General features: G+C 44.4%; 1 protein-coding gene across 1 annotated transcript in view; it reads left to right on the plus strand.

Annotated features, from left to right (window-relative positions):
- Positions 1 to 19,214, plus strand: part of CDH13 (cadherin 13) — a 1,038,962-nt gene that overhangs the window by 882,851 nt on the left and 136,897 nt on the right. Inside the window, exon 8 of the mRNA XM_045441270.1 lies at positions 5,388 to 5,528. Within this exon, the coding sequence (XP_045297226.1) occupies positions 5,388 to 5,528 (141 nt within the window). The remainder of the gene's footprint in view (positions 1 to 5,387; positions 5,529 to 19,214) is intronic.

Raw genomic sequence — 19,214 nt, forward strand, 5'->3', positions numbered from 1 at the left:
TGATGGCTCAGAGCCTGGAGCCTGTTTCCGATTCTGTGTCTCCCTCTCTCTCTGCCCCTCCCCCGTTCATGCTCTGTCTCTCTCTGTCCCAAAAATAAATAAACGTTGAAAAAAAAAATTTTTTTTTTAAAATAAAAATAAAAAAAAAAAATTTTTAAAAACACGTGTGAATATAAAGTACGTGTGTGCCCACACGCATGCATGTGTGTGATGTGGGGGGAAAGGAAGGAGACCACAGACCAGTAATGACAGTCACCTCTCGGCGGTGGGGCTGGGGAGGGGTGGAGGAGAGCCCTCACTTTCCACTCCAAAAACAACTGTATTGTTTCCAGTTTCCTTACAGTAACTGGATATTCCTCCAAAAATAAAAACACGTTTTAAAACTAGCCTTGAGTTTGCCAGAAAATTGAGACTTTGGGAACATCACATCCCAAGCCTTGCAATTTATCTCCTTAATTGTCTAATTGATTTCCTACTGGGTTGGTCAATCTATTTCTCATTGCAGTCATAAACTTTTATTTACTTCAGGAGACAGGAATTGGCTGGTTCACTTTTTTTCCATCATTTATAAAATTTGTTAGATTACAAGAGAGTTAAAGCCAGTGTGTCCGTCCCTTAGAACTGTCATGAGAATTTGTACATGTCTGTGCTCAGCCTTGACTCCATTTTCTCGCAGTTCTACAGAATATGCCTGCCCTTGACCCTGAACTTCTCTAGAACTATACCTGCCCTTGACCCTGAACTTCTCTCAGCTCCTTGAAGAAAGGGACTCTATTTTCCCATCCCTGTATCCCCAGCACAATATTTAAAATTTCTTTAATGTTTATTTATTTTTGAGACAGAGAGAGACAGAGCATGAACGGGGGAGGGGCAGAGAGAGAGAGGGAGACACAGAATCCGAAGCAGGCTCCAGGCTCCGAGCCCACGCGGGGCTCGAACTCACAAACCATGAGATCATGACCTGAGCCGAAGTCGGACGCTCCACCAACTGAGTCACCCAGGCACCCCTCCCCAGCACAATATTTAGACTAGATGTTTAATAACTTCCAGTTAAATGGACACAAAGACTAATGAAGGAAAAAATTAGAATAACTGTCTCTGGTCCAAAAAAAAAAAAAAAGTTTCTGTGGAGGGAAAAATGTTAAAAGGAAAAACAGTGTATTCAAGAAATGATTGCAGTGCTGTTATGAACAGCCTATTGTGATCCCCTAGCACGATACAATAGCTCTCACACTTTCTTGCAAATAACCCGGTCATTGATCATAGTATTAGTTGCAGTATTAGTCAAAACTCCCTTGTTGCTACTCATGGAACATTTAATTTAGATGTCTTAGGGAAAGGAGAAATTTATTAGCTCATAGAACTCACAAAATATGAGGGGAAAATTCTGGCTTCAAGGATGATTATTAAATGACTCGAGTAAGGCTGAAGAAACTCCATCTCTGTGGTATCTTCTCCCTCGGGCTGACTTTCTCTGTGTGGTTGCAACAGATTTATGTCCCACCCCCTCCCAGGAAACAGAAAGAGGACTTCTTTTATCTAAGAGCGCTAAAGGAAGTAGGTGCTACAATTGCGTTTCAACCCTAGGTGGCCTAACTTGGGTTATGCGCGCATCACAAGATCATGGGAGTGGGAGACCCCCCGATTGTCCAGGCCCGAGCCCCGCGACCATCCCTCGATCACGGCTAGAGTCAGCCCTACCTGAACTCCACCTGTGCGGAGAGTGAGGAAGGGGGGACGCCCCCAAGAGGAATCATAGCATAGGTCCGAGGGTAGGAGGAAATGGACACTGGGAAGCCAAAGCAGCACGCAGCCGCTACCATTGTTGCGCGTGTCCATAGTAACCCACGCCGTATGTTGGAGCCGGGCAATGCTGTGAGGAATTCACAGCCCTGTTACGTAGTAGCCATCACAGAACCACGCTCGGCCCCCACTTTGCTTCAAGCAGCAAAATCAGCTGTTGTTTAGGGACAAACCATGCCCGGGGTCATACATGTTTTGGTAGCAGTGATAGGAAAATTGATTAGATCTTCTAGGCAAGCAGCAGTGAATTACGAATACAGGTGCCCCTTGAACAACACCGGTTTGTACTGTGTGGATAATATGTGGATTTCTTTCATTCAGTACAATACAATTCTATACATGCGTTTTCTCTTCCTTATGATTTTCTTTTGTCTAGCTGGCTTTCTTGTAAGAATACAGCGTACAATATATATCTAACGTACAAAACCTGCGTTAACTTATTATGTTATCAGCAAGGCTTGCAGTCAACAGGAGGCTCTTAGCAGTTCACTTCTGGGGAGTCAAAAGTTACACGTAGATTTTCAGCAGCATGAGGGTTCAGCACCCCTAACCCATGCATCGTTCAAGGGTTAACTATGAAGAGCCTTAAAATGTTTATACTCTGACTCAGTGATTCTACTTCTTGGAATCTATCATTCAAAAAAAAAAATAGTCAAAATATATCAAAAGCTTCTTGAATAAAGATGTTCGTTGTAGGGGCACTTGGGTGGCTCAGTCGGTTAAGTGTCCAACTCTTGAGTTTGGCTCAGGTCGTGATCTCACAGTTCGAGAGTTTAAGCCCAGCATCGGGCTCTGTGCTGACAGTGCAGAGCCTGCTTGGGATTCTTTCTCTCCCTCTCTCTGCCCCTCCCCTGTTCATGTTCTCTCTCTCTCTCAAAATAAATAAATAAAACTGAAAAAAATATTTTTAACAAAGGTGTTCATTGCAGTGTAATTTGAAATTGTCAGAAATGTTTACAGAGTAGAAATAACCTAAAGTCCTAATGATAGAAGATGATGAAGTAAATTATATATTATGCATATCGTTATATTTTATGCAACCCTTAAAATGATGTCAAGGAATGATACTGGTAAGTGATATTATGTGGGGAAAAGGACTAAGTTTGCCACAATCTCGTCAATATTCAAAAATACTCAAATTTCTTATTTTTATGGCGCAATGCTTCCAAAATCGTGCAACATTTTATTAGAAAAGTAAAAATGTGGGGCGCCTGGGTGGCGCAGTCGGTTAAGCGTCCGACTTCAGCTGGGTCACGATCTCGCGGTCCGTGAGTTCGAGCCCCGCGTTGGGCTCTGGGCTGATGGCTCAGAGCCTGGAGCCTGTTTCCGATTCTGTGTCTCCCTCTCTGTCTGCCCCTCCCCCGTTCAGGCTCTGTCTCTCTCTGTCCCAAAAATAAATAAACGTTGAAAAAAAAAAAAAAAAGAAAAGAAAAGTAAAAATGTTATACAAGTAATTAGACCCGGTGAGTGGCTACTGTTTGCCCAGAGACGCTCAGGAAAGATTTTGAAAATGGGCCAATTGATTGGCTTCATATGGTCCAAGCTGCAGAACTTACGGCAAATAGTAAGCCCAGTCCAACTTGTGGGTGATGATAAGGAGAAAGTCACTTACATGAAGCTGACGATTTTCCAGCTTCCAGATGGAGTGGAGACGGAACTGATCTGGGCACAACCAGAATCCCCTCGATCTGGATTTGGTGTCAAAGTCTGTGTGCACTCAGCAGTTAGACAACTGTGAGGACTTCCAGTCTCCTGGAGCTCATTTCACAATATACACATGTATCAAATCATCATAAGTATACCTCAAACTTACACAATGTTATATGTCAACCGTATTTCAGTAAAGATGGGTGGGCAGAGGGGAACATTGTGAATAATCCTGTCCAAGGAGTGTATTAGCACCCCACTCGTTCTCTCAAATCTAAGAATTTAGAGCTTTCCAAACCATACAACAGAACTCCTATTCCTTAAGTTAGTAGCTCAGAGGCTCTTAGTTAAGAAACAACCAATTAAAGATGCCCTAGGGAGCCAGCGCCTCTTAAAAATACTGGGAAGTTTTGGGGACAGCTAGCATTGAGTTATTAAAATACACATTGTAAACTTCTGGCTTTAGAAGGAAATTCTAGATCCCTGCTGTGTTTTTGGTTTTTGCTTCCCACGGTGTTTCTTAATTCTTAGTTCGTATAAGTAATTGCCTTTGCAGCCATTGTACCGACAGGACTATTGACGCCTGGCAGGACCTTTTGTTTTTGTTATTGACGCTGATGCAACTTGAACTCTGTGAGTAATTAAGCAAACACTCCAAAATGGTTTAAGCAAATAAGGAAAATTAATGCCGCAATTAGCTAAAAAGTCCACAGGCAAGACTGGCTCCGAGTGATCTAATACAATCACTGGGAAACATTTCTTTTCTTCCAGGGTTCAAGTCTGGTTCTATCCGTAGCTTGGCTTCTTCTCAGATGGACTTCCCCACCCCACCCAGCTGTGGTCCTGAGGCAGCTCGTCTAGCTCCCAGGCTAAAGGCTTCCAGACTCATTCCCACAGAGACACAGAGCTTCTGTCTCCCAAATGTCAAACACAGGTCCTGAGCTCGGACGAGTCACCGTGTGCCCTTGGGATGGCATATGCTTGGTTGCTAGTTCCAATCCGGGCTCATCCCAAAAGTTGGCCAGGTGGATGGTGGGGAAAGGCAACCCAACCCCAACCACATGGGCAAAGAAGAAGTGATGGGCAGGTCCGCTGAGGAAATGTGGGGTGCTGCCTTACCAGAAGAATGGGGTGCTCTTGACCCAGGCAAGCAAATCCATCCCAGAGGCAATTTAAAGGCAGGGACTGGCGTTTCCCAACCACTGCCCCCCTCATCTTGGGGTCAGGGCCACTTGGTTAGCTGTTCTGTTTAAACATGGTAGCAGGAAAGCCGTCCAATATTCAAATGAAAGCTTATGTGCATTCAGGGAGGCCATGGTACAATATTGCTTGTGTTGCATTTATCAGATCATGGATTAAAATGCATTTTCCAAACTTAACAGAGCGTGAAAGACAAAAATGACTACAAATGACACAAAAGAAAGGCGGTGCAAGTGACTCTACTCAACTCAGTTGGGACTTTTTTTTCACCTGTAAAATGGGAACCTTAAATGCGCCTTAACACACTTGCTGGAAAGATTAAGTGCAAAACCCAGTACCCAATGCCTGGCTATCAGATCGTTCAGTCACTCTGAGTTCCAAGGGCCTCTGTCTTAGCCCGAATCCCCTCATCAAACTTAGCCTCCTTTCCAGATCCGCTGGATGAGGCCACGATGAAATTAAATACACAGGTGTAAACATCAAACATGCGTTGCATACGCAAAGCCCAGAAATGAAACAGTGTGGAATATATCAAACGTCCCTTTAGATAAGGACAGAAAATAGATTCCACCCCCACGACCATGTCCAGTCTGTGAATAGGGACTGCCTTGTATTAGAGAGATTCCAAAGGTATGGTCATACAAATGGGTGAGATCTGTGGGTGTAAGGGGGAGGCCGAGGAAGGACACGGGGCAGCCCAAGCCTTACGCCATCTTGTCTGTGCTTTTCCTCTATAGACTCTGGAAAACCCCAAGTATGAATTGATCATCGAGGCTCAAGACATGGCCGGACTGGATGTCGGATTAACAGGCACGGCCACAGCCACCATCATGATCGATGACAAGAACGATCACCCTCCAAAGTTCACCAAGAAAGAGGTAAGCGTCTGCGGCCCCAGCACCCCTGCAGGTCGCGGCCATAGTCGCCGATCCGGGTTAATCCCATGCACCACCTGCAGCCCCGGGGCTGGCTTCCAGTTTGCAAAATCGAAACACTGCTTTGTGGGAGAGGGGGTGCCGTTTCGCTGGAACGTTTTCTCCTATTGGTATCTTCTGTGAGCCTGTGATGCTGAGAAGTGCTTTGTGAGAAGGAAGGCACTGAATCTTGTTAAAGTCTGCAAGAAAAGAGCTTCTAATGCCAAAGCGCCATCGCCATGGTTTTATCGGTGTTATTTAGCGCTGAGTTAGGAGAGGCCCGTTGTGATTTTAGCATAACAATAAGTTTTTTTTTTTCAGCAAGTACAGATTGAGAGGCCAGACGGAACAGCAGCAATAAGGTAGAGCAGATTTTCTTGGCAATAACGAGGTGGCCCAGGAGCTTATAAATAACAGCCAAGTTAGCTTGTCCAGGAGAGTCACTATTTACTCTCACTTCTTGCGCTTTTATGATTATGGATCATGGCTGCCGGTCCCCATTTATTCCAGCGAAGCAGTGTTTGGGGGCAGGCTGAGTACACAGAATCGCATTCGGTTGCCGAGTTTGTATCCAAACTAGGAAGTTATTTTCACCATGGCTCTGACGGAAATGTGCAAATGTCATGGCTCCTTTGGGGGTCAGGGTCAGAGCCAAAGATTCGACCCCCCTCTTGCTGACCCAGAACATCGAATCGGTAAAGACAGCCCTTGCCATTGGCAATGGGGCCCTCCGCCTTCATCCATTGCCTCGTTGGGCTGCACGAGGTTGGTTTCCTTAACCACTTTTCGCCAGTAAGAGAGCTTCCTTTCAGCTCATAGAGTCTAGATAACTGCTCCAAGGTCATGGGCAGAGGAAGTGACAGAAATGGGATGCAAAATAGCTCCCAGTGAGTCATACAACTGCTCCCTGATCTGTGGTTGATGTTTCCACCCTCCCTGCCATTCAGAAAAAAGGCCCATGTCTGGATTTGCGGTTAACTCACCCCTCTGTCCAGAGTCCCAGGGCCACCCCAGATGGCTCAGGAGAGGGGGTGCTCCGGCTCCCCAGCCCCCTGTCCCCAGACACACATCACTCGTTCAGGGTGGAAATCTCCCCTTCTCCCGGTGGGGGGGTCTGGCCGCTCAGGAATCCAACCTCAACATGCCAGTGGCCAAAGCAGCTGATGTGGCTTCATTCTACCGCTTTCCATGACATGTGCCTATGACTGCTCAAACAGATTGCTCACTATTCCCGGGGTGCCCAAACTGGTATCCCCCCCCCCAAAAAAACTGGTTTCACGGGTTCCACCATTGTGGGGCAGGGGAAGACTTCGGGGTCAACTAGATGTGGGAAACACAGAGTCGAAGAGAAAGAAGGATTTCTTTTACTGCAGCACTTTGAGGTACCTTGACAATGCTTTGTGTTTCTCTAAGAGGAGTAGAGTCTGTAGGGTGTTCCAGACCTTTCCGGCCCCAGGAATAACTGTTCCTGGGTGACCTCATTATGTCTCACTGAGCTGGTGTCCCATGGAATATTCACCGGGGATACTGGTTTATCTGCAGAATTTCTATTTCCAAAAAAGTCCTAAAGGCGTGTTTTAATATTCAGTAGAGACAGGAATGAAAATAACAATTGGTTAATCCCAGTCTAAAGTAAGAAGGTCTATCAATGTTGCCAGGCGTGTGACACTAATTAGTTATCTCAGTATAACCCTGAACGTAACACCTGTCACAAACTAAATGCCTTGAGTGAGAGATGTGCATTGTTGTCGATACCGCTGAATTCAAGGAAAACCTGAACGTGATTCTTAAGTCGAGCAGGAGACCCTGAGTAGCCTCATGGAAAATGGATTCACCTGTGGATATTGGCACAAGCACAGAACTTCTCTTTCAACGGACATTGGACGATAAGCTTGAGATGCCCACAGGGCGAAGGTGATGTCTCAACTCATACAAAAATAAAAGGGATGAAATGAGAGGGACCGGTAGCCAGCGGGTACATGAAACTCTCCCTCTAGGACATTAGATGTCCCACAGGAGCCTTTGTCCAATGTTGGACAAATGAAATTCACAGTCAAATCTGCTAACGTGTTCCTGCATGCATTTGGGATGCCAGAATTCCCGGAGACCGTATAACACAGAGGGGAAGAGGTGGGCTCTGGAACCAGATCTGGATTCAAGTCCCGCTGAGGATACAAATCTGTCAACCACCTATGTTCTCGTTTCTTCACCTGTTGTTGGGGCTGACGGCGGAGCCTATCTCAGTAGGTTCTTGTGACTATTGTGTGAGCCCGTGATGGAGAGCATTTAGATGGTGCGGGTCACCCCCAGTTCTCTAGAGTGTCGGCGATGAGAAGAGTGGTAACAAGGCAGGTGGTGGTGAGGACAGTGCTGGGATAAAAGCCGTGAGGAAGGAAATGGTGGTGGGCAAGACGGTGATGGGCAAGAGGATGATATCGTGGCGACGATGTTTCTAAAATGTAAAAAGTTGGGGCGCCTGGGTGGCTCCGTCAGTTAAGCAGCCACCTCTTGATTTCAGCTTGGGTCATGCCAGTCCATGAGTTCCAGCCCCCTGTCGGGCTCTGCACTGGCAGTAGTCCCAGGCCAATGTGGTGACACCGTGGCATCACCAGTTTCCGGATTCCTCTTATCTTTCTTCTCTCCCTTCTCCAAGGCTGCCTCACAGTACAATAGGGTCACTGCAGCACCGGCCATCATGTCCACATACCAGGAAGAAAGAAACGGGAAGTGAGAAGGGCTAAGAAGGACTTGCTACCTAAGTAAAAATCTCCCCCAGAAAGCAACTTGGGCTTGTATGTCCTTAGCCTTCCTTATCTGTAAAGGAGCCCAAGAAATAACTCCATCTGTAGGTGGCATGTTCCAGTCTTGGACAATATACAGATTGTTACTGAGAGAAGGAAATACTTTAAAGGTTTTTTTAGAAAGCCAATTCTAGGGCACCTGGGTGGCTCAGTCAGTTGAGCTTTGGACACTTGATTTCAGCTCAGGTCATGATCTCAAGGTTCATGAGTTCAAACCCCGAGTCGGACACCATGCTGATCCTGTCGGGATTCTCCCTCTCTCTCTCCCTCTCTCTCTCTCTCCCTTTCTCTCCGCCCCTCCCCCGCTTGTGCTGTCTCTCAAAATAAATAAATAAACTTTTAAAAATATTCTAAAAAGAATTATATGTTATCTTTATTGATGTTGACATGGCAGTTCAAATCACAAGACATTTAAGCCTTCACCCAGGGGCTCCCTGGGTGATTCCCTCCTCTTCGTTCATTGGTTTCTCAAACAATCAAGGAGCTACTTTATTTCTTGGGTTAGAAGTGTACTTTTTCCTCTTAATCAACTGTCTGATGCAGAATGATGTCAGGATCACATCTATTTATTTCATTCCTTTGCCACTCCTGCTTCACATTCCATTAAGTATTTTTAATAGCTTTTTTGAAATAGAAGTCCATACTGTAAAGCTCACCCTTTTAAAATGTATAATCATTGGCTTTTAGTAGACTCACAAAGTTTTGCAGCCATCACCACTATCTAATTCTAGAACATTCCATCACCCTAAAGAAACCCCATGCCCATTAGCAGTCACTCCCCATCCCCATATCCCCACGACCCCTAACAACTACAAATCTTCCTTGTATTGCTATGGACTCACTCATACTGGAAATTTCGTATAAATGAAGCCATGCAGTATGTACCCTTTTGTGACTTGCTTCATTGACTCGCCATGTTTTCAAGCCTCCTCCATGTTATAGCATGTATCAGGACTTCGTTCCTTTTTCTGGCTGAATAATACTCCATTCTATGAATTTACAACATTTTGTTTACCCATTCATCCACTGATGGACATTTGGGCTGTTTCAATTTTTTGGCTATTGTGAATAATGCTGCTATGCACATTCATGTACAATACACTAAATTTTTATCTGAATTTTCTCTCAATTCCCTAATAGTTAGAAAGAAAAAGAAGTTACCTATAATATTGTTCCAAATTGGGAGACTATAATTGCTTACCTGTTTTATTGAAACATTCCAAAATGTCTTTCTAAATTGCAATTAAGGGGCACTTGAGTGGCTCAGTGGGTTAAGCATCTAACTCTTGGTTTCGGTGGAGGTCATGATCTTGCGATTCGTGAGTTCAAGCCCCACATCGGGTTCCATGCTGACAGTGTGGAGCCTGCTTGGGATTCTCTCTCTGCCTCTCTCTCTCTCTCTCTCTCTCTCTCTCTCTGCCCTTCCCCAGCTCACTCTCTCTGTCTCTCTCTCAAAAATGAATAAATTTTTTAAAAAAATAAATAGGGGCACCTGGGTGGCTCAGTCAGTTAAGCCTCTGACTTCGGCTCAGGTCATGATCTCACGGTTGGTGAGTTCGAGCCCCATGTCAGGCTCTGTACTGACAGCTCAGAGCCTGGAGCCTGCTTCAGATTCTGTGTCTCCCTCTCTCTCTGCCCCTCCCTGACTCGTGCTCTGTCTCTCTCTGCCTCTCAAAAATAAAGAAATGTAATAAGAAAAAAAATCAAAAATAAATAAATAAATTACTATTAATACAGCTTATTCAATTATACGGACTTCTTTTTTAAGAAGCATGTAACTTTTGTACAAAAAAGTACACAAATACTGAGTGATTTCATTCGTTACAAGTCAAACACGAAGCCCGTATCAAGAAATAGAGCATGATTAGCAACTCAGAAACTTCCTAAAACCCTTCTCAGTCGCCTGCCTAAACGTATATTGCTTAATCCCACATACTTGGAAGTTTCCTTGTTATTTCCTTTTATCGACATCTAGCTTAATTCCACTCTGGTGGGAGAACACACTGATATGATTATAGTCCTTTGCTATTTAGTGAGACTTGTTTTGCAACCCAGCATGTGATCAGATTGGGTAAACGGCCCATGTGCACTTGAAAACAATGTGAAATCTACAGTTGTTTGAGTTATTAGTTGTTTACAGTTAATTTTGTTCAAATCTTCTATATATGTTGTCTGTTCATCTTTTTATTCTGTAAGTTCCTGAAAGAATACGATATCTATTATTGTAGATATATCTATTTCTCCTGTTGCATCAAATTTTTCTTTGAGTATTTGAAGCTGTGTTATTAAGCGCATACAAATTAAAAATTGTTATATCTTCCTGATGTTTTGGTCTTTTATTATTACAAAACTTACTCTCTACCTCTGGAAACGCTTTTTGCTTTAACATTTACCTCCTCTGGTAGTAAAATAACTACTGTAGCCTTCTTAAGGTTAGTGTCATCGTGCTATATTTTTTTCCATCCTTTCTTCACTCAAGTTTTCTCTAATCTCATGTTAAAGTGTGTTTCTTATAAGCAATGTATATTTGGGTTTTGATGTTTTTTTCACTTCTGGTAATCCCAGTCTTTTTACTTCGATCAGTTTTTCCATTTACATGTAATGCAAAGACCATATATTTGAGCTTAAATCTACCCATTCTAATACTTATTTTCTGAGTACCTTCCTATAGTTATTTTTCTCTCATTTCTCACCTCTTTATTAATTAATCCACTTTTGTCATTTAATATTCTACTATAAATTATTTATTACACTTAATTTTCATATTCTTGTACTAATTTCTGAGAAGTTGAAATATACATCCTCGACTTACAGAGTCTAATGTGAATTAGCATTTTTACCATTTATGGATTCTTCAAGGACTTTAGGGCAAGTAAATTCCCTTTACCCCACTCCTATATTTTAAGATATTGTTGTCATGTTTTAATACTACATGTTTTACATTTTACAAAAATATTATTTTATTTAATAAGCATTTATTCACCCTTTATATTATTACCTATTCCTTCATGTTTCTTTGCTTCCACATGGGATAATTTTCCTTCTGATTAAAGAATTCCTTTGTAGGGGCGCCTGGGTGGCGCAGTCGGTTAAGCGTCCGACTTCAGCCAGGTCACGATCTCGCGGTCCGTGAGTTCGAGCCCCGCGTCGGGCTCTGGGCTGATGGCTCAGAGCCTGGAGCCTGTTTCCGATTCTGTGTCTCCCTCTCTCTCTGCCCCTCCCCCGTTCATGCTCTCTCTCTGTCCCAAAAATACATAAACGTTGAAAAAAAAAATTAAAAAAAAAAAAAGAATTCCTTTGTATTTTAAAAATAGTGCAGGTATGATGGTGATAAATTCTCTCATTTATTATTATCATCTTTCTTGCCCGAATTTTTGATGTATATTTTCACTGGGCACAGAATCTCAGTTGATAGTTATTTTCGTGCAACACTTTCAAGCTGTCATTTCATTGACTTCATTAACATGTCAGGTAACATTTATTGAAAGGTCAGCTGTCAGTATTCCTTTCTTCTCCATTGACAGAAATGTGGCCCTTCCTCTGGTTGCTTTTAATAACATTTCTTTGCCTTTACTTTTCCACAGTTTTATCATGGCATAATGAGGTATCATTTAATTTGTGTTTATCATACTTGTTCCTTGTTCATAACTCTTGAAATATTTCTTTTGACCCATTTTCTCTTTTTCTTAGACTCTAACTATACATATATATTAACTTCGTATGCTTCTATTTTCCCTCGTCCTTTTCCAGTTCACAAATTCTCTCTTCTGCTATGTCTAATCTTTTATATCCATCTATTAGGTTGTTAAGTCCATTTATTGTACTTTATTTTTTTAAGTTTATTTGCTTATTTTTTGACAGAGAGAAAGAGTACAAGTAGGGGAGGAGCCAAGAGAGAGAGGGAGAGAATCCCAAGAAGGCTCTGTGCTGTCAGCATAGAGGCAACACGGGGCTCGAACTCACAAACTGTGAGATCATGACCTGAGCTGAAATCCAGAGTTGGACGCTTAACTGACTGAGCCACCCAGGCACCCCCAATTATGGTACTTTAGATATAATTTCCATGAATTTATTTTGTAGATTAAAATTCTCTGCTTCAGTTTTGCATTTTATCTATTTTTTAAATATATAACACAGAGTTACTTTAAATTCAATGTCTGTTAACTCCAGTGTCTAGATCCCTTCTAAATCTATTTCTATTTTCAGTATTTTTCACTTGCTTTTTTGGTCATGTGTTATGGTCCCTTGGCCTGCCTAGAATTTTTTTTAACTCTGAATAACACATGTGACAGTTTTTTAAAGGCAATTTTGGACTCTGGCTGATGTTGTATTCTACCAGAAAGGATTTACTTTTACTTTCTGAAGCCAGTAAGAGTAGAAAAAGATAACTTTAAATAAGTCTGGGATTGAGTTGGTTTATTGGGGAGTTTCAGTCTTTTTTTTTATTTTTTTTTTTAAATTTTTTTTTTTTTTCAACGTTTATTTATTTTTGGGACAGAGAGAGACAGAGCATGAACGGGGGAGGGGCAGAGAGAGAGGGAGACACAGAATCAGAAACAGGCTCCAGGCTCTGAGCCATCAGCCCAGAGCCCGACGCGGGGCTCGAACTTCACGGACCGCGAGATCGTGACCTGGCTGAAGTCGGACGCTCAACCGACTGCGCCACCCAGGCGCCCCGAGTTTCAGTCTTTTATGAGGGCTAATCTACTTCCTGATTTCTTCTTGGTCTTCTGGGGTCCTGACTGCAAGTCTGGTATGTTTACAGAGGCTCTTCTTCCTCAGATCCCTAGCCTCGTGTCTCTGTGCCATTACAATTTAGAAAATGCCTTCAGGGGAAAAGCTGATAGGATATTGGCCTCCCCTCACTGAGCTCGCTTCCCTCTCTGCACGATCCTGGACTCTCAATTTTGACTGCCTTGGGAGTTCCCCAGTGCTTTCACACAGGTGGAGGGTTTTTTTGGGTGTTAAATACACATTCTCAAGTCATTCTAGATTTGAGGGTTGGTCTGGAAGAACTTTGCTCGGATTACCATCCACAAAGATCAGTCTTTTAATCTGAAGTATCAGGGAAAAGCAGTAGTTATGTGTATGGAATTCACTGTGGCACAAAACATCCTAACATCTTCATTAAAAATATGGATTGGGGGCCCTGGGCGGCTCAGTCGGTTGAGCGTCCGACTTCCGCTCAGGTCATGATCTCACAGTTTGTGAGTTCGAGCCCCGCGTCGGGCTCTGGGCTGACAGCTCGGAGCCTGGAGCCTGCTTCAGATTCTGTGTCTCCCTTTCTCTCTGCCCCTAACCCACTCATGCTCTGTCTCTCTCTGTCTCAAAAATAAATAAATATTTTTAAAAATACAGATGTTTTGAAGGGGCACCTGGGTCAGTTAAGTGTCCGACTCTTGATTTCAGTTCAGGTCATGATCTCACTGTCATGAGAGCCAGCCGCCTGTCAGGCTCTGTGCTGCGTATGGAACCTGCTTGAGATTCTCTCTCTCCCTCTCTGCTTCTCTCTTCTCTCTCTCTCTCTCTCTCTCTCTCAAAAAAAAATATGGATTGAAAAACTATAATGAAATAGTTTGTCAGGGCACTCATCCTCCCATTCTGTTTGCTTCGCAATCAACTCATTTTAGTGAAAAGATTAAATAACTTTTGTGTCTCTTCCTTGATATTCGTAATCAAGAAGTGACTCGAACAGCAAGAGACTTGAACTAACCGCATGATCCGTGGCCTGGTTTACTTTCTGATCCCCCCGCTCTTGAACTGACGTGACTCTCTGGAGTCTCCTTCATTCTTTTGGATCTTCTCCTTCGTTTTTGGTTGTTTGGTGGTTAAGAAGTGCCTTTGTGTGCCTTCTTTCACCGAAAGTCTATTTAAAGGGAGTGTATTTAGGGACACCTGGTGGCTCCATTGGTTAAGGGTCCAACTCCGGCTCAGGTCATGATCTCGCGTTTCGTGAGTTCAAACCCCATGTCAGGCTCCATGTTGACAGTACAGAGCCTGCTCGGGATACTCTCTCTCTTTCTCTCTCTGCCACCCTCTCACCGCCTGAGCTTGCTTGTTCTCTCTCTCTCTCTCAAAAATAAGTAAATGAATGAACTTTTAAAAAAAATCAAGTGAATATATTTACTCCTCCAGTATTCCATGCACCATAGTTGAGTGCTCTCAATCAGTCTCTCCTCCCATCAGAGTATGCTTCCCTTAGGAGAGCCCTTTAAAATCAGATGTGCCTGTGTCTTAACACGGACCACATAATTATACATTCTGCTTGCTCAAAAGAGATTAATCCAGAAGGCCAACCACATATTGCTTAGAAGATCAAACCCATTTCAATTATCTGACTCAAATAACTTTTCTGGAAGGTGGAGTCCAAGGCATTTTAACAACCCGCTAAATCTTTAAAGATGATTAAATGTTATTCCAAATAGCCCGTCTTCCCTCTTCCCATGAAGCTTTTTATAGCCATCGTGGTGAACTACGTGAGCCTTTTTTCTGTGACGCCGGGACATCGCCTATCTGACGGTTTTCTAAACGTCTGAAGTTTTAAATAACACCAAACATACACTATTGGGATTTTCATCCCCTGCTTTGTGCAGGGTGATGGGGGTGGGGCGGGAATCCCAACCTGTCGGGAAATGGAATATCTGGAGAAACTAGAACAGTGTAACTTCAGTGCACGGGTACCACCGATTCCCAGCTGTACAAACAGTAACATCACTTCCAATGACATCAGTTCCTGGTCCATCGCTGTCTGGGCCAACACCTTGTCCAAGGACTCCAGAGGCCATCTACTGCGAATTGCTTTTCCAACTTCCCATCACGTAATTAACGAGGGGTTACCTGCAAAACAGCCAATACCCAGCATCCCCCCCGTATCTTCACTTGGAAAAGGTGAGTTCACTGCTTTCTTCTCCTGCACCAAGGTCATAGAAAAACATGAAATCATCCGCTAAATCTCCCAGTGTTCCAACGTCACAAGTCCTGGAAACAGCAGGTCTACAGCTGGATTTCTTGACTAAAAGAGAGTGAAGGGAAACATTTGTACAACTGGACGCATGCTCTATAAATAGAAGCCATCATCCAAACAGGATACGTCCAGCTAAGGAAAAGGGTGCTGTGTGCTTTCCTGAATTGAATTGTTCACGGACAGCAGGGTGAGGAATCTTGCGTTGTCAAAAATGCCCATGCCGATTCAAAACTGTGTGAGTGATGTCAAAACATCTGGACTTTTTAAAGTGAAAAAATGTAATCTGCCCTGTGGCTGGTTCTTCAAGTCTCTTGTAGAGGTAGACCAGACAGCCAGATGATTTATTGCATTAGTCACTCTTTCATAATTATATTCATGATGTGTTGATCCCCACCATCCCTGTGCGAACCTCTGTGCAGATTCCATGCTTCTGCTAACCCTCTGGTTATGCTCCGAGGGTCAGCGCAACTCAGTGGCAATAAAAGCAATTTTTGACTACAGCTGGCGGAGTCTCACCACGGGGCCACTGCAGAGCACAGTGGCCTCCGAAGACTTCATCCATCTGCTTCTATTCAAATGCAACATCTCACACGAAGAGCAACAAACACAAAGCTATAAAACATACATTTTGTAACTCTAAGAATACGACATTACTACACCTCCATACGTGGCTTGCAGAATGAGAACTTAACTGTTCAAAAACAGAAAGCCCAGGGCCGCAAAAATGGCACGTGGTGGAGAAGTGAATTATCCACGCCCCCACGGCACATGGCAGCCGTTTTGTTCTTATTGTCAGAAATAAGATCGTTGGGCCTTATGCGTGGGTGGTTTTAAATACCGTCCACCCGGTCACAGCCTCCTCTCCTCTCAGGCCACACGGAAGCCCTATTTCTTCCCCCAAAACGTCACGCTTTGGCATATGCCTCCGCACCGCCGCACATTCTGTTCCCGTCTCCCTGGAATGCCTTGCTCCTCTGTATCCGGAAGACTCCCAGTTTATCCTTCAACACCCAAATTCTGAATCCCCCGGGAAGGCTGCTGCTTCCTCCTTCTTGTTCCCACAGACACGAGGCATATCCTGCGGCGTGGTGTTATCACGTCACCTCGTCCTCGTGCACTCATACAATATCTCCCTAATACCGTCTAAACGCTTTGGTGTTTTGGCAGGACGTCATTTCCATCATTGCCTAGAGGACAAAGCGTAGGGGCGACATCAAATGTGTAATTAGAGACGAGCTTACACCTCATACAGCAGATACCTATTTCAGTCTCTTGTTTCTATCTCAGCTTCTAATATGCCATTAAACATTCTTCTGTTCCATATCGTATAGTGTTATATGTATGCTAGTCTATGCTGTCATGTATTATCCCATATGTATTCTATTCCCATATGTGTGCATCCTATCTGTACACATTTTATCCCTAACGTAATAGGTAATATCGACCTTCCAATGTGCCGTATAATTAGATGCCTTACTTGCTTTTGGCATTCTCCCCAAATGAGAATATAAACTCCACAAGAGAGGACATTTGTCTCTTCTGTTCTCTGTTCCGGCCCCAGCACCCAGCCTGGCATGGAGTATATGACCAAAGAAGAGGTGAATGAGGGGACAAATTATAAATGGTCGGTAGCAAGCAGCAGAGGCCATCAAAAAATTAAAAAGTCATGTTGTCGAGGGGACCTTGGAAAGAATCCCACCCAGCCCCCTGGTTTTAGACATAAGGGACACCGCTCAAGGCCGATAGCAGATCCCAGGCCCATCTGGCTGTGGCACACGTGGCTGTTACCAGTGAAAAAGTCAGGGCCCTACGGTGACACAGAAGTCACGAGCAATCCTGAGGTGTATCGTTTTACCGTGGTTCACTGAGAGCCAAGAGGGTTGGAGTTAAATTCCTTCCCAGAAGTGAATAAATGAATCTACATAGACTGGAGGGCGCCCTGAAGGTTCTTCTCTACCCATTAAGGAAAGGGGGGGGGAGGGGAGACAGGGAAGGCCAGGGAGGAAGAGAAAGGCAAGCCCGGTGTTAGTAAATAATGCCTAAGGGAATCATTAGAGTGGGGACAGGCTCACCTTATTCTGTGAACTTACAAACAAGAAGGAGAGAAAATATCCCACAACTCCAGACTGGCGTATGGGCTCATTGTTCGAAGTGGGATTAGACGAAATGATCCAGAATTGATTTTCATATAGTCACTTCTTTCCAAACTAAAGTCTGTTTCTGTTATAAACTGAATAGCCATTTTCCCCCTGTTGGAAGCACTGTATTTTGCTGTCGACCTGCTCACATCTAAGAAGATAGGGATTTATGCGAAGGATCTTCTTCAGCCTGTACTACCTGAATGTGCCTAGGCTTGCATATTACACCCCATAACCTTATATGGTTGTTTTTCACAGGGCATTGATTCATTCATTAATTAATTCATTCATTCATTCATTCACCAGCACATCCATCCGGCATGAGTCCCATGCTTCCTCTTTGCCAGGCAGTATATTAGGCTGAGATACAGTGCAGTGAGCACAACATCGTCCCTGACCTTGTGATGTTATGGTCTAGAATGGGGACAGCGAGCCAGAAAATAGCTTTGGATGGCCCTTAGTGACAAGATGGAATGGGGTGAAATCACCACAGAGGGGGACAATGTGGGCACCTACCGTGACGTTCAGAGAGGTCTCCTCAGAGAAGGCGACATTTACGATCACTGTTAATGTCCGGGGGCTGTGTGGCTTGCACAATAGACAGTTATCCTCTCGCAGTTCTGGAAGCCAGAGTCCAAGATCAAGGTGTCTGCAGGGTGGTTCCTTCTGAGGGAGAGTCTGTTCATGCCTGTCTCTCAGCTTTGCTGGTTTGCTGGCAATCTATGTTGTTTATAGGCCCACAGATTTATCACCTGATCTCTGCCCTCATCCGCGCATAGCCTCCTCCCTGTGTGCACATCTGTGTCTAAATGTCCCCCCTTTGTGAGGACTGGTCGCCCGCTCTAATACCCCATCCTAACTTGGTCACCTCTGTGAAGACCCTGTTCCCAAGGAAAGTCACATTCTCAGATACTGCCGGTTGTGACTATACCACATCTTTTTTGGGAGACAGAAATCAACCCAGAACAGCGAGATGCAGGGGTGGGGATGCAGAGGGTCCCTGTGAAGCCCGCGGTTCTGGGAAGAGCGTGTCTTGTTTGCGGAAGTGAGAGCCGTGCAGTGTGGCTGGAGCAGCACGAGGCAGGACAGAGACTGGACAGGATGACAAGGGCCAGATCAAGACTGGGAACCCTAAGAATATTGTTCCACAGGCACATCGCTGGTCAGGAGACCGCTGGGGAGGATGTCTCCAGTCACACATGACCCCCCGCCCTTCCTAGATCCTCAGGTAGGGAACAAGTACCAACCCAGGGACCCGCATTGTTAGGCGCTGACATAGTTGTCCACACTCCACGAACCTGCTGCCTAGACATTCCAGTGCAGAGATTGTGACAGTCACCCTGGCGCAGATGAGAAAGCTCAGGCTGAGCGAGACGATTCCTTCCCAGGGTCACGGGAGAACCAGATATTGAGATTCCAAGCTTTGCACCTCCTTTTTCCTTGCAAACTCGAAGAGATGTCTTTCTTTGTTGGAGCGGGCTTCCCATCAGCAACAGCAAATGCGCAATGAGTTCTTATCAAAGGCAAGACTGATCATTCCATCAAGTTGTGCCTGCCTAACACCCCTTGGACCCTCGCTTTCATCCTCTGTCGTTAAATGAGCGTCCGGAAGCCAGTGCACACACCTCGAAGTGCTTGTTCTGTGCCAGGCAGGATCCAAGAGCTTTACCTACGCACCGTCGTTCATTCCTTCTGCCAGCCCCGAGATGGGTACTGTAATTACCACACCCACTTCATGGGTGTGGAG

This window comes from Leopardus geoffroyi, chromosome E2 (assembly GCF_018350155.1).
Source record: "Leopardus geoffroyi isolate Oge1 chromosome E2, O.geoffroyi_Oge1_pat1.0, whole genome shotgun sequence".
NCBI classification, from domain to species: Eukaryota; Metazoa; Chordata; class Mammalia; order Carnivora; family Felidae; genus Leopardus; species Leopardus geoffroyi.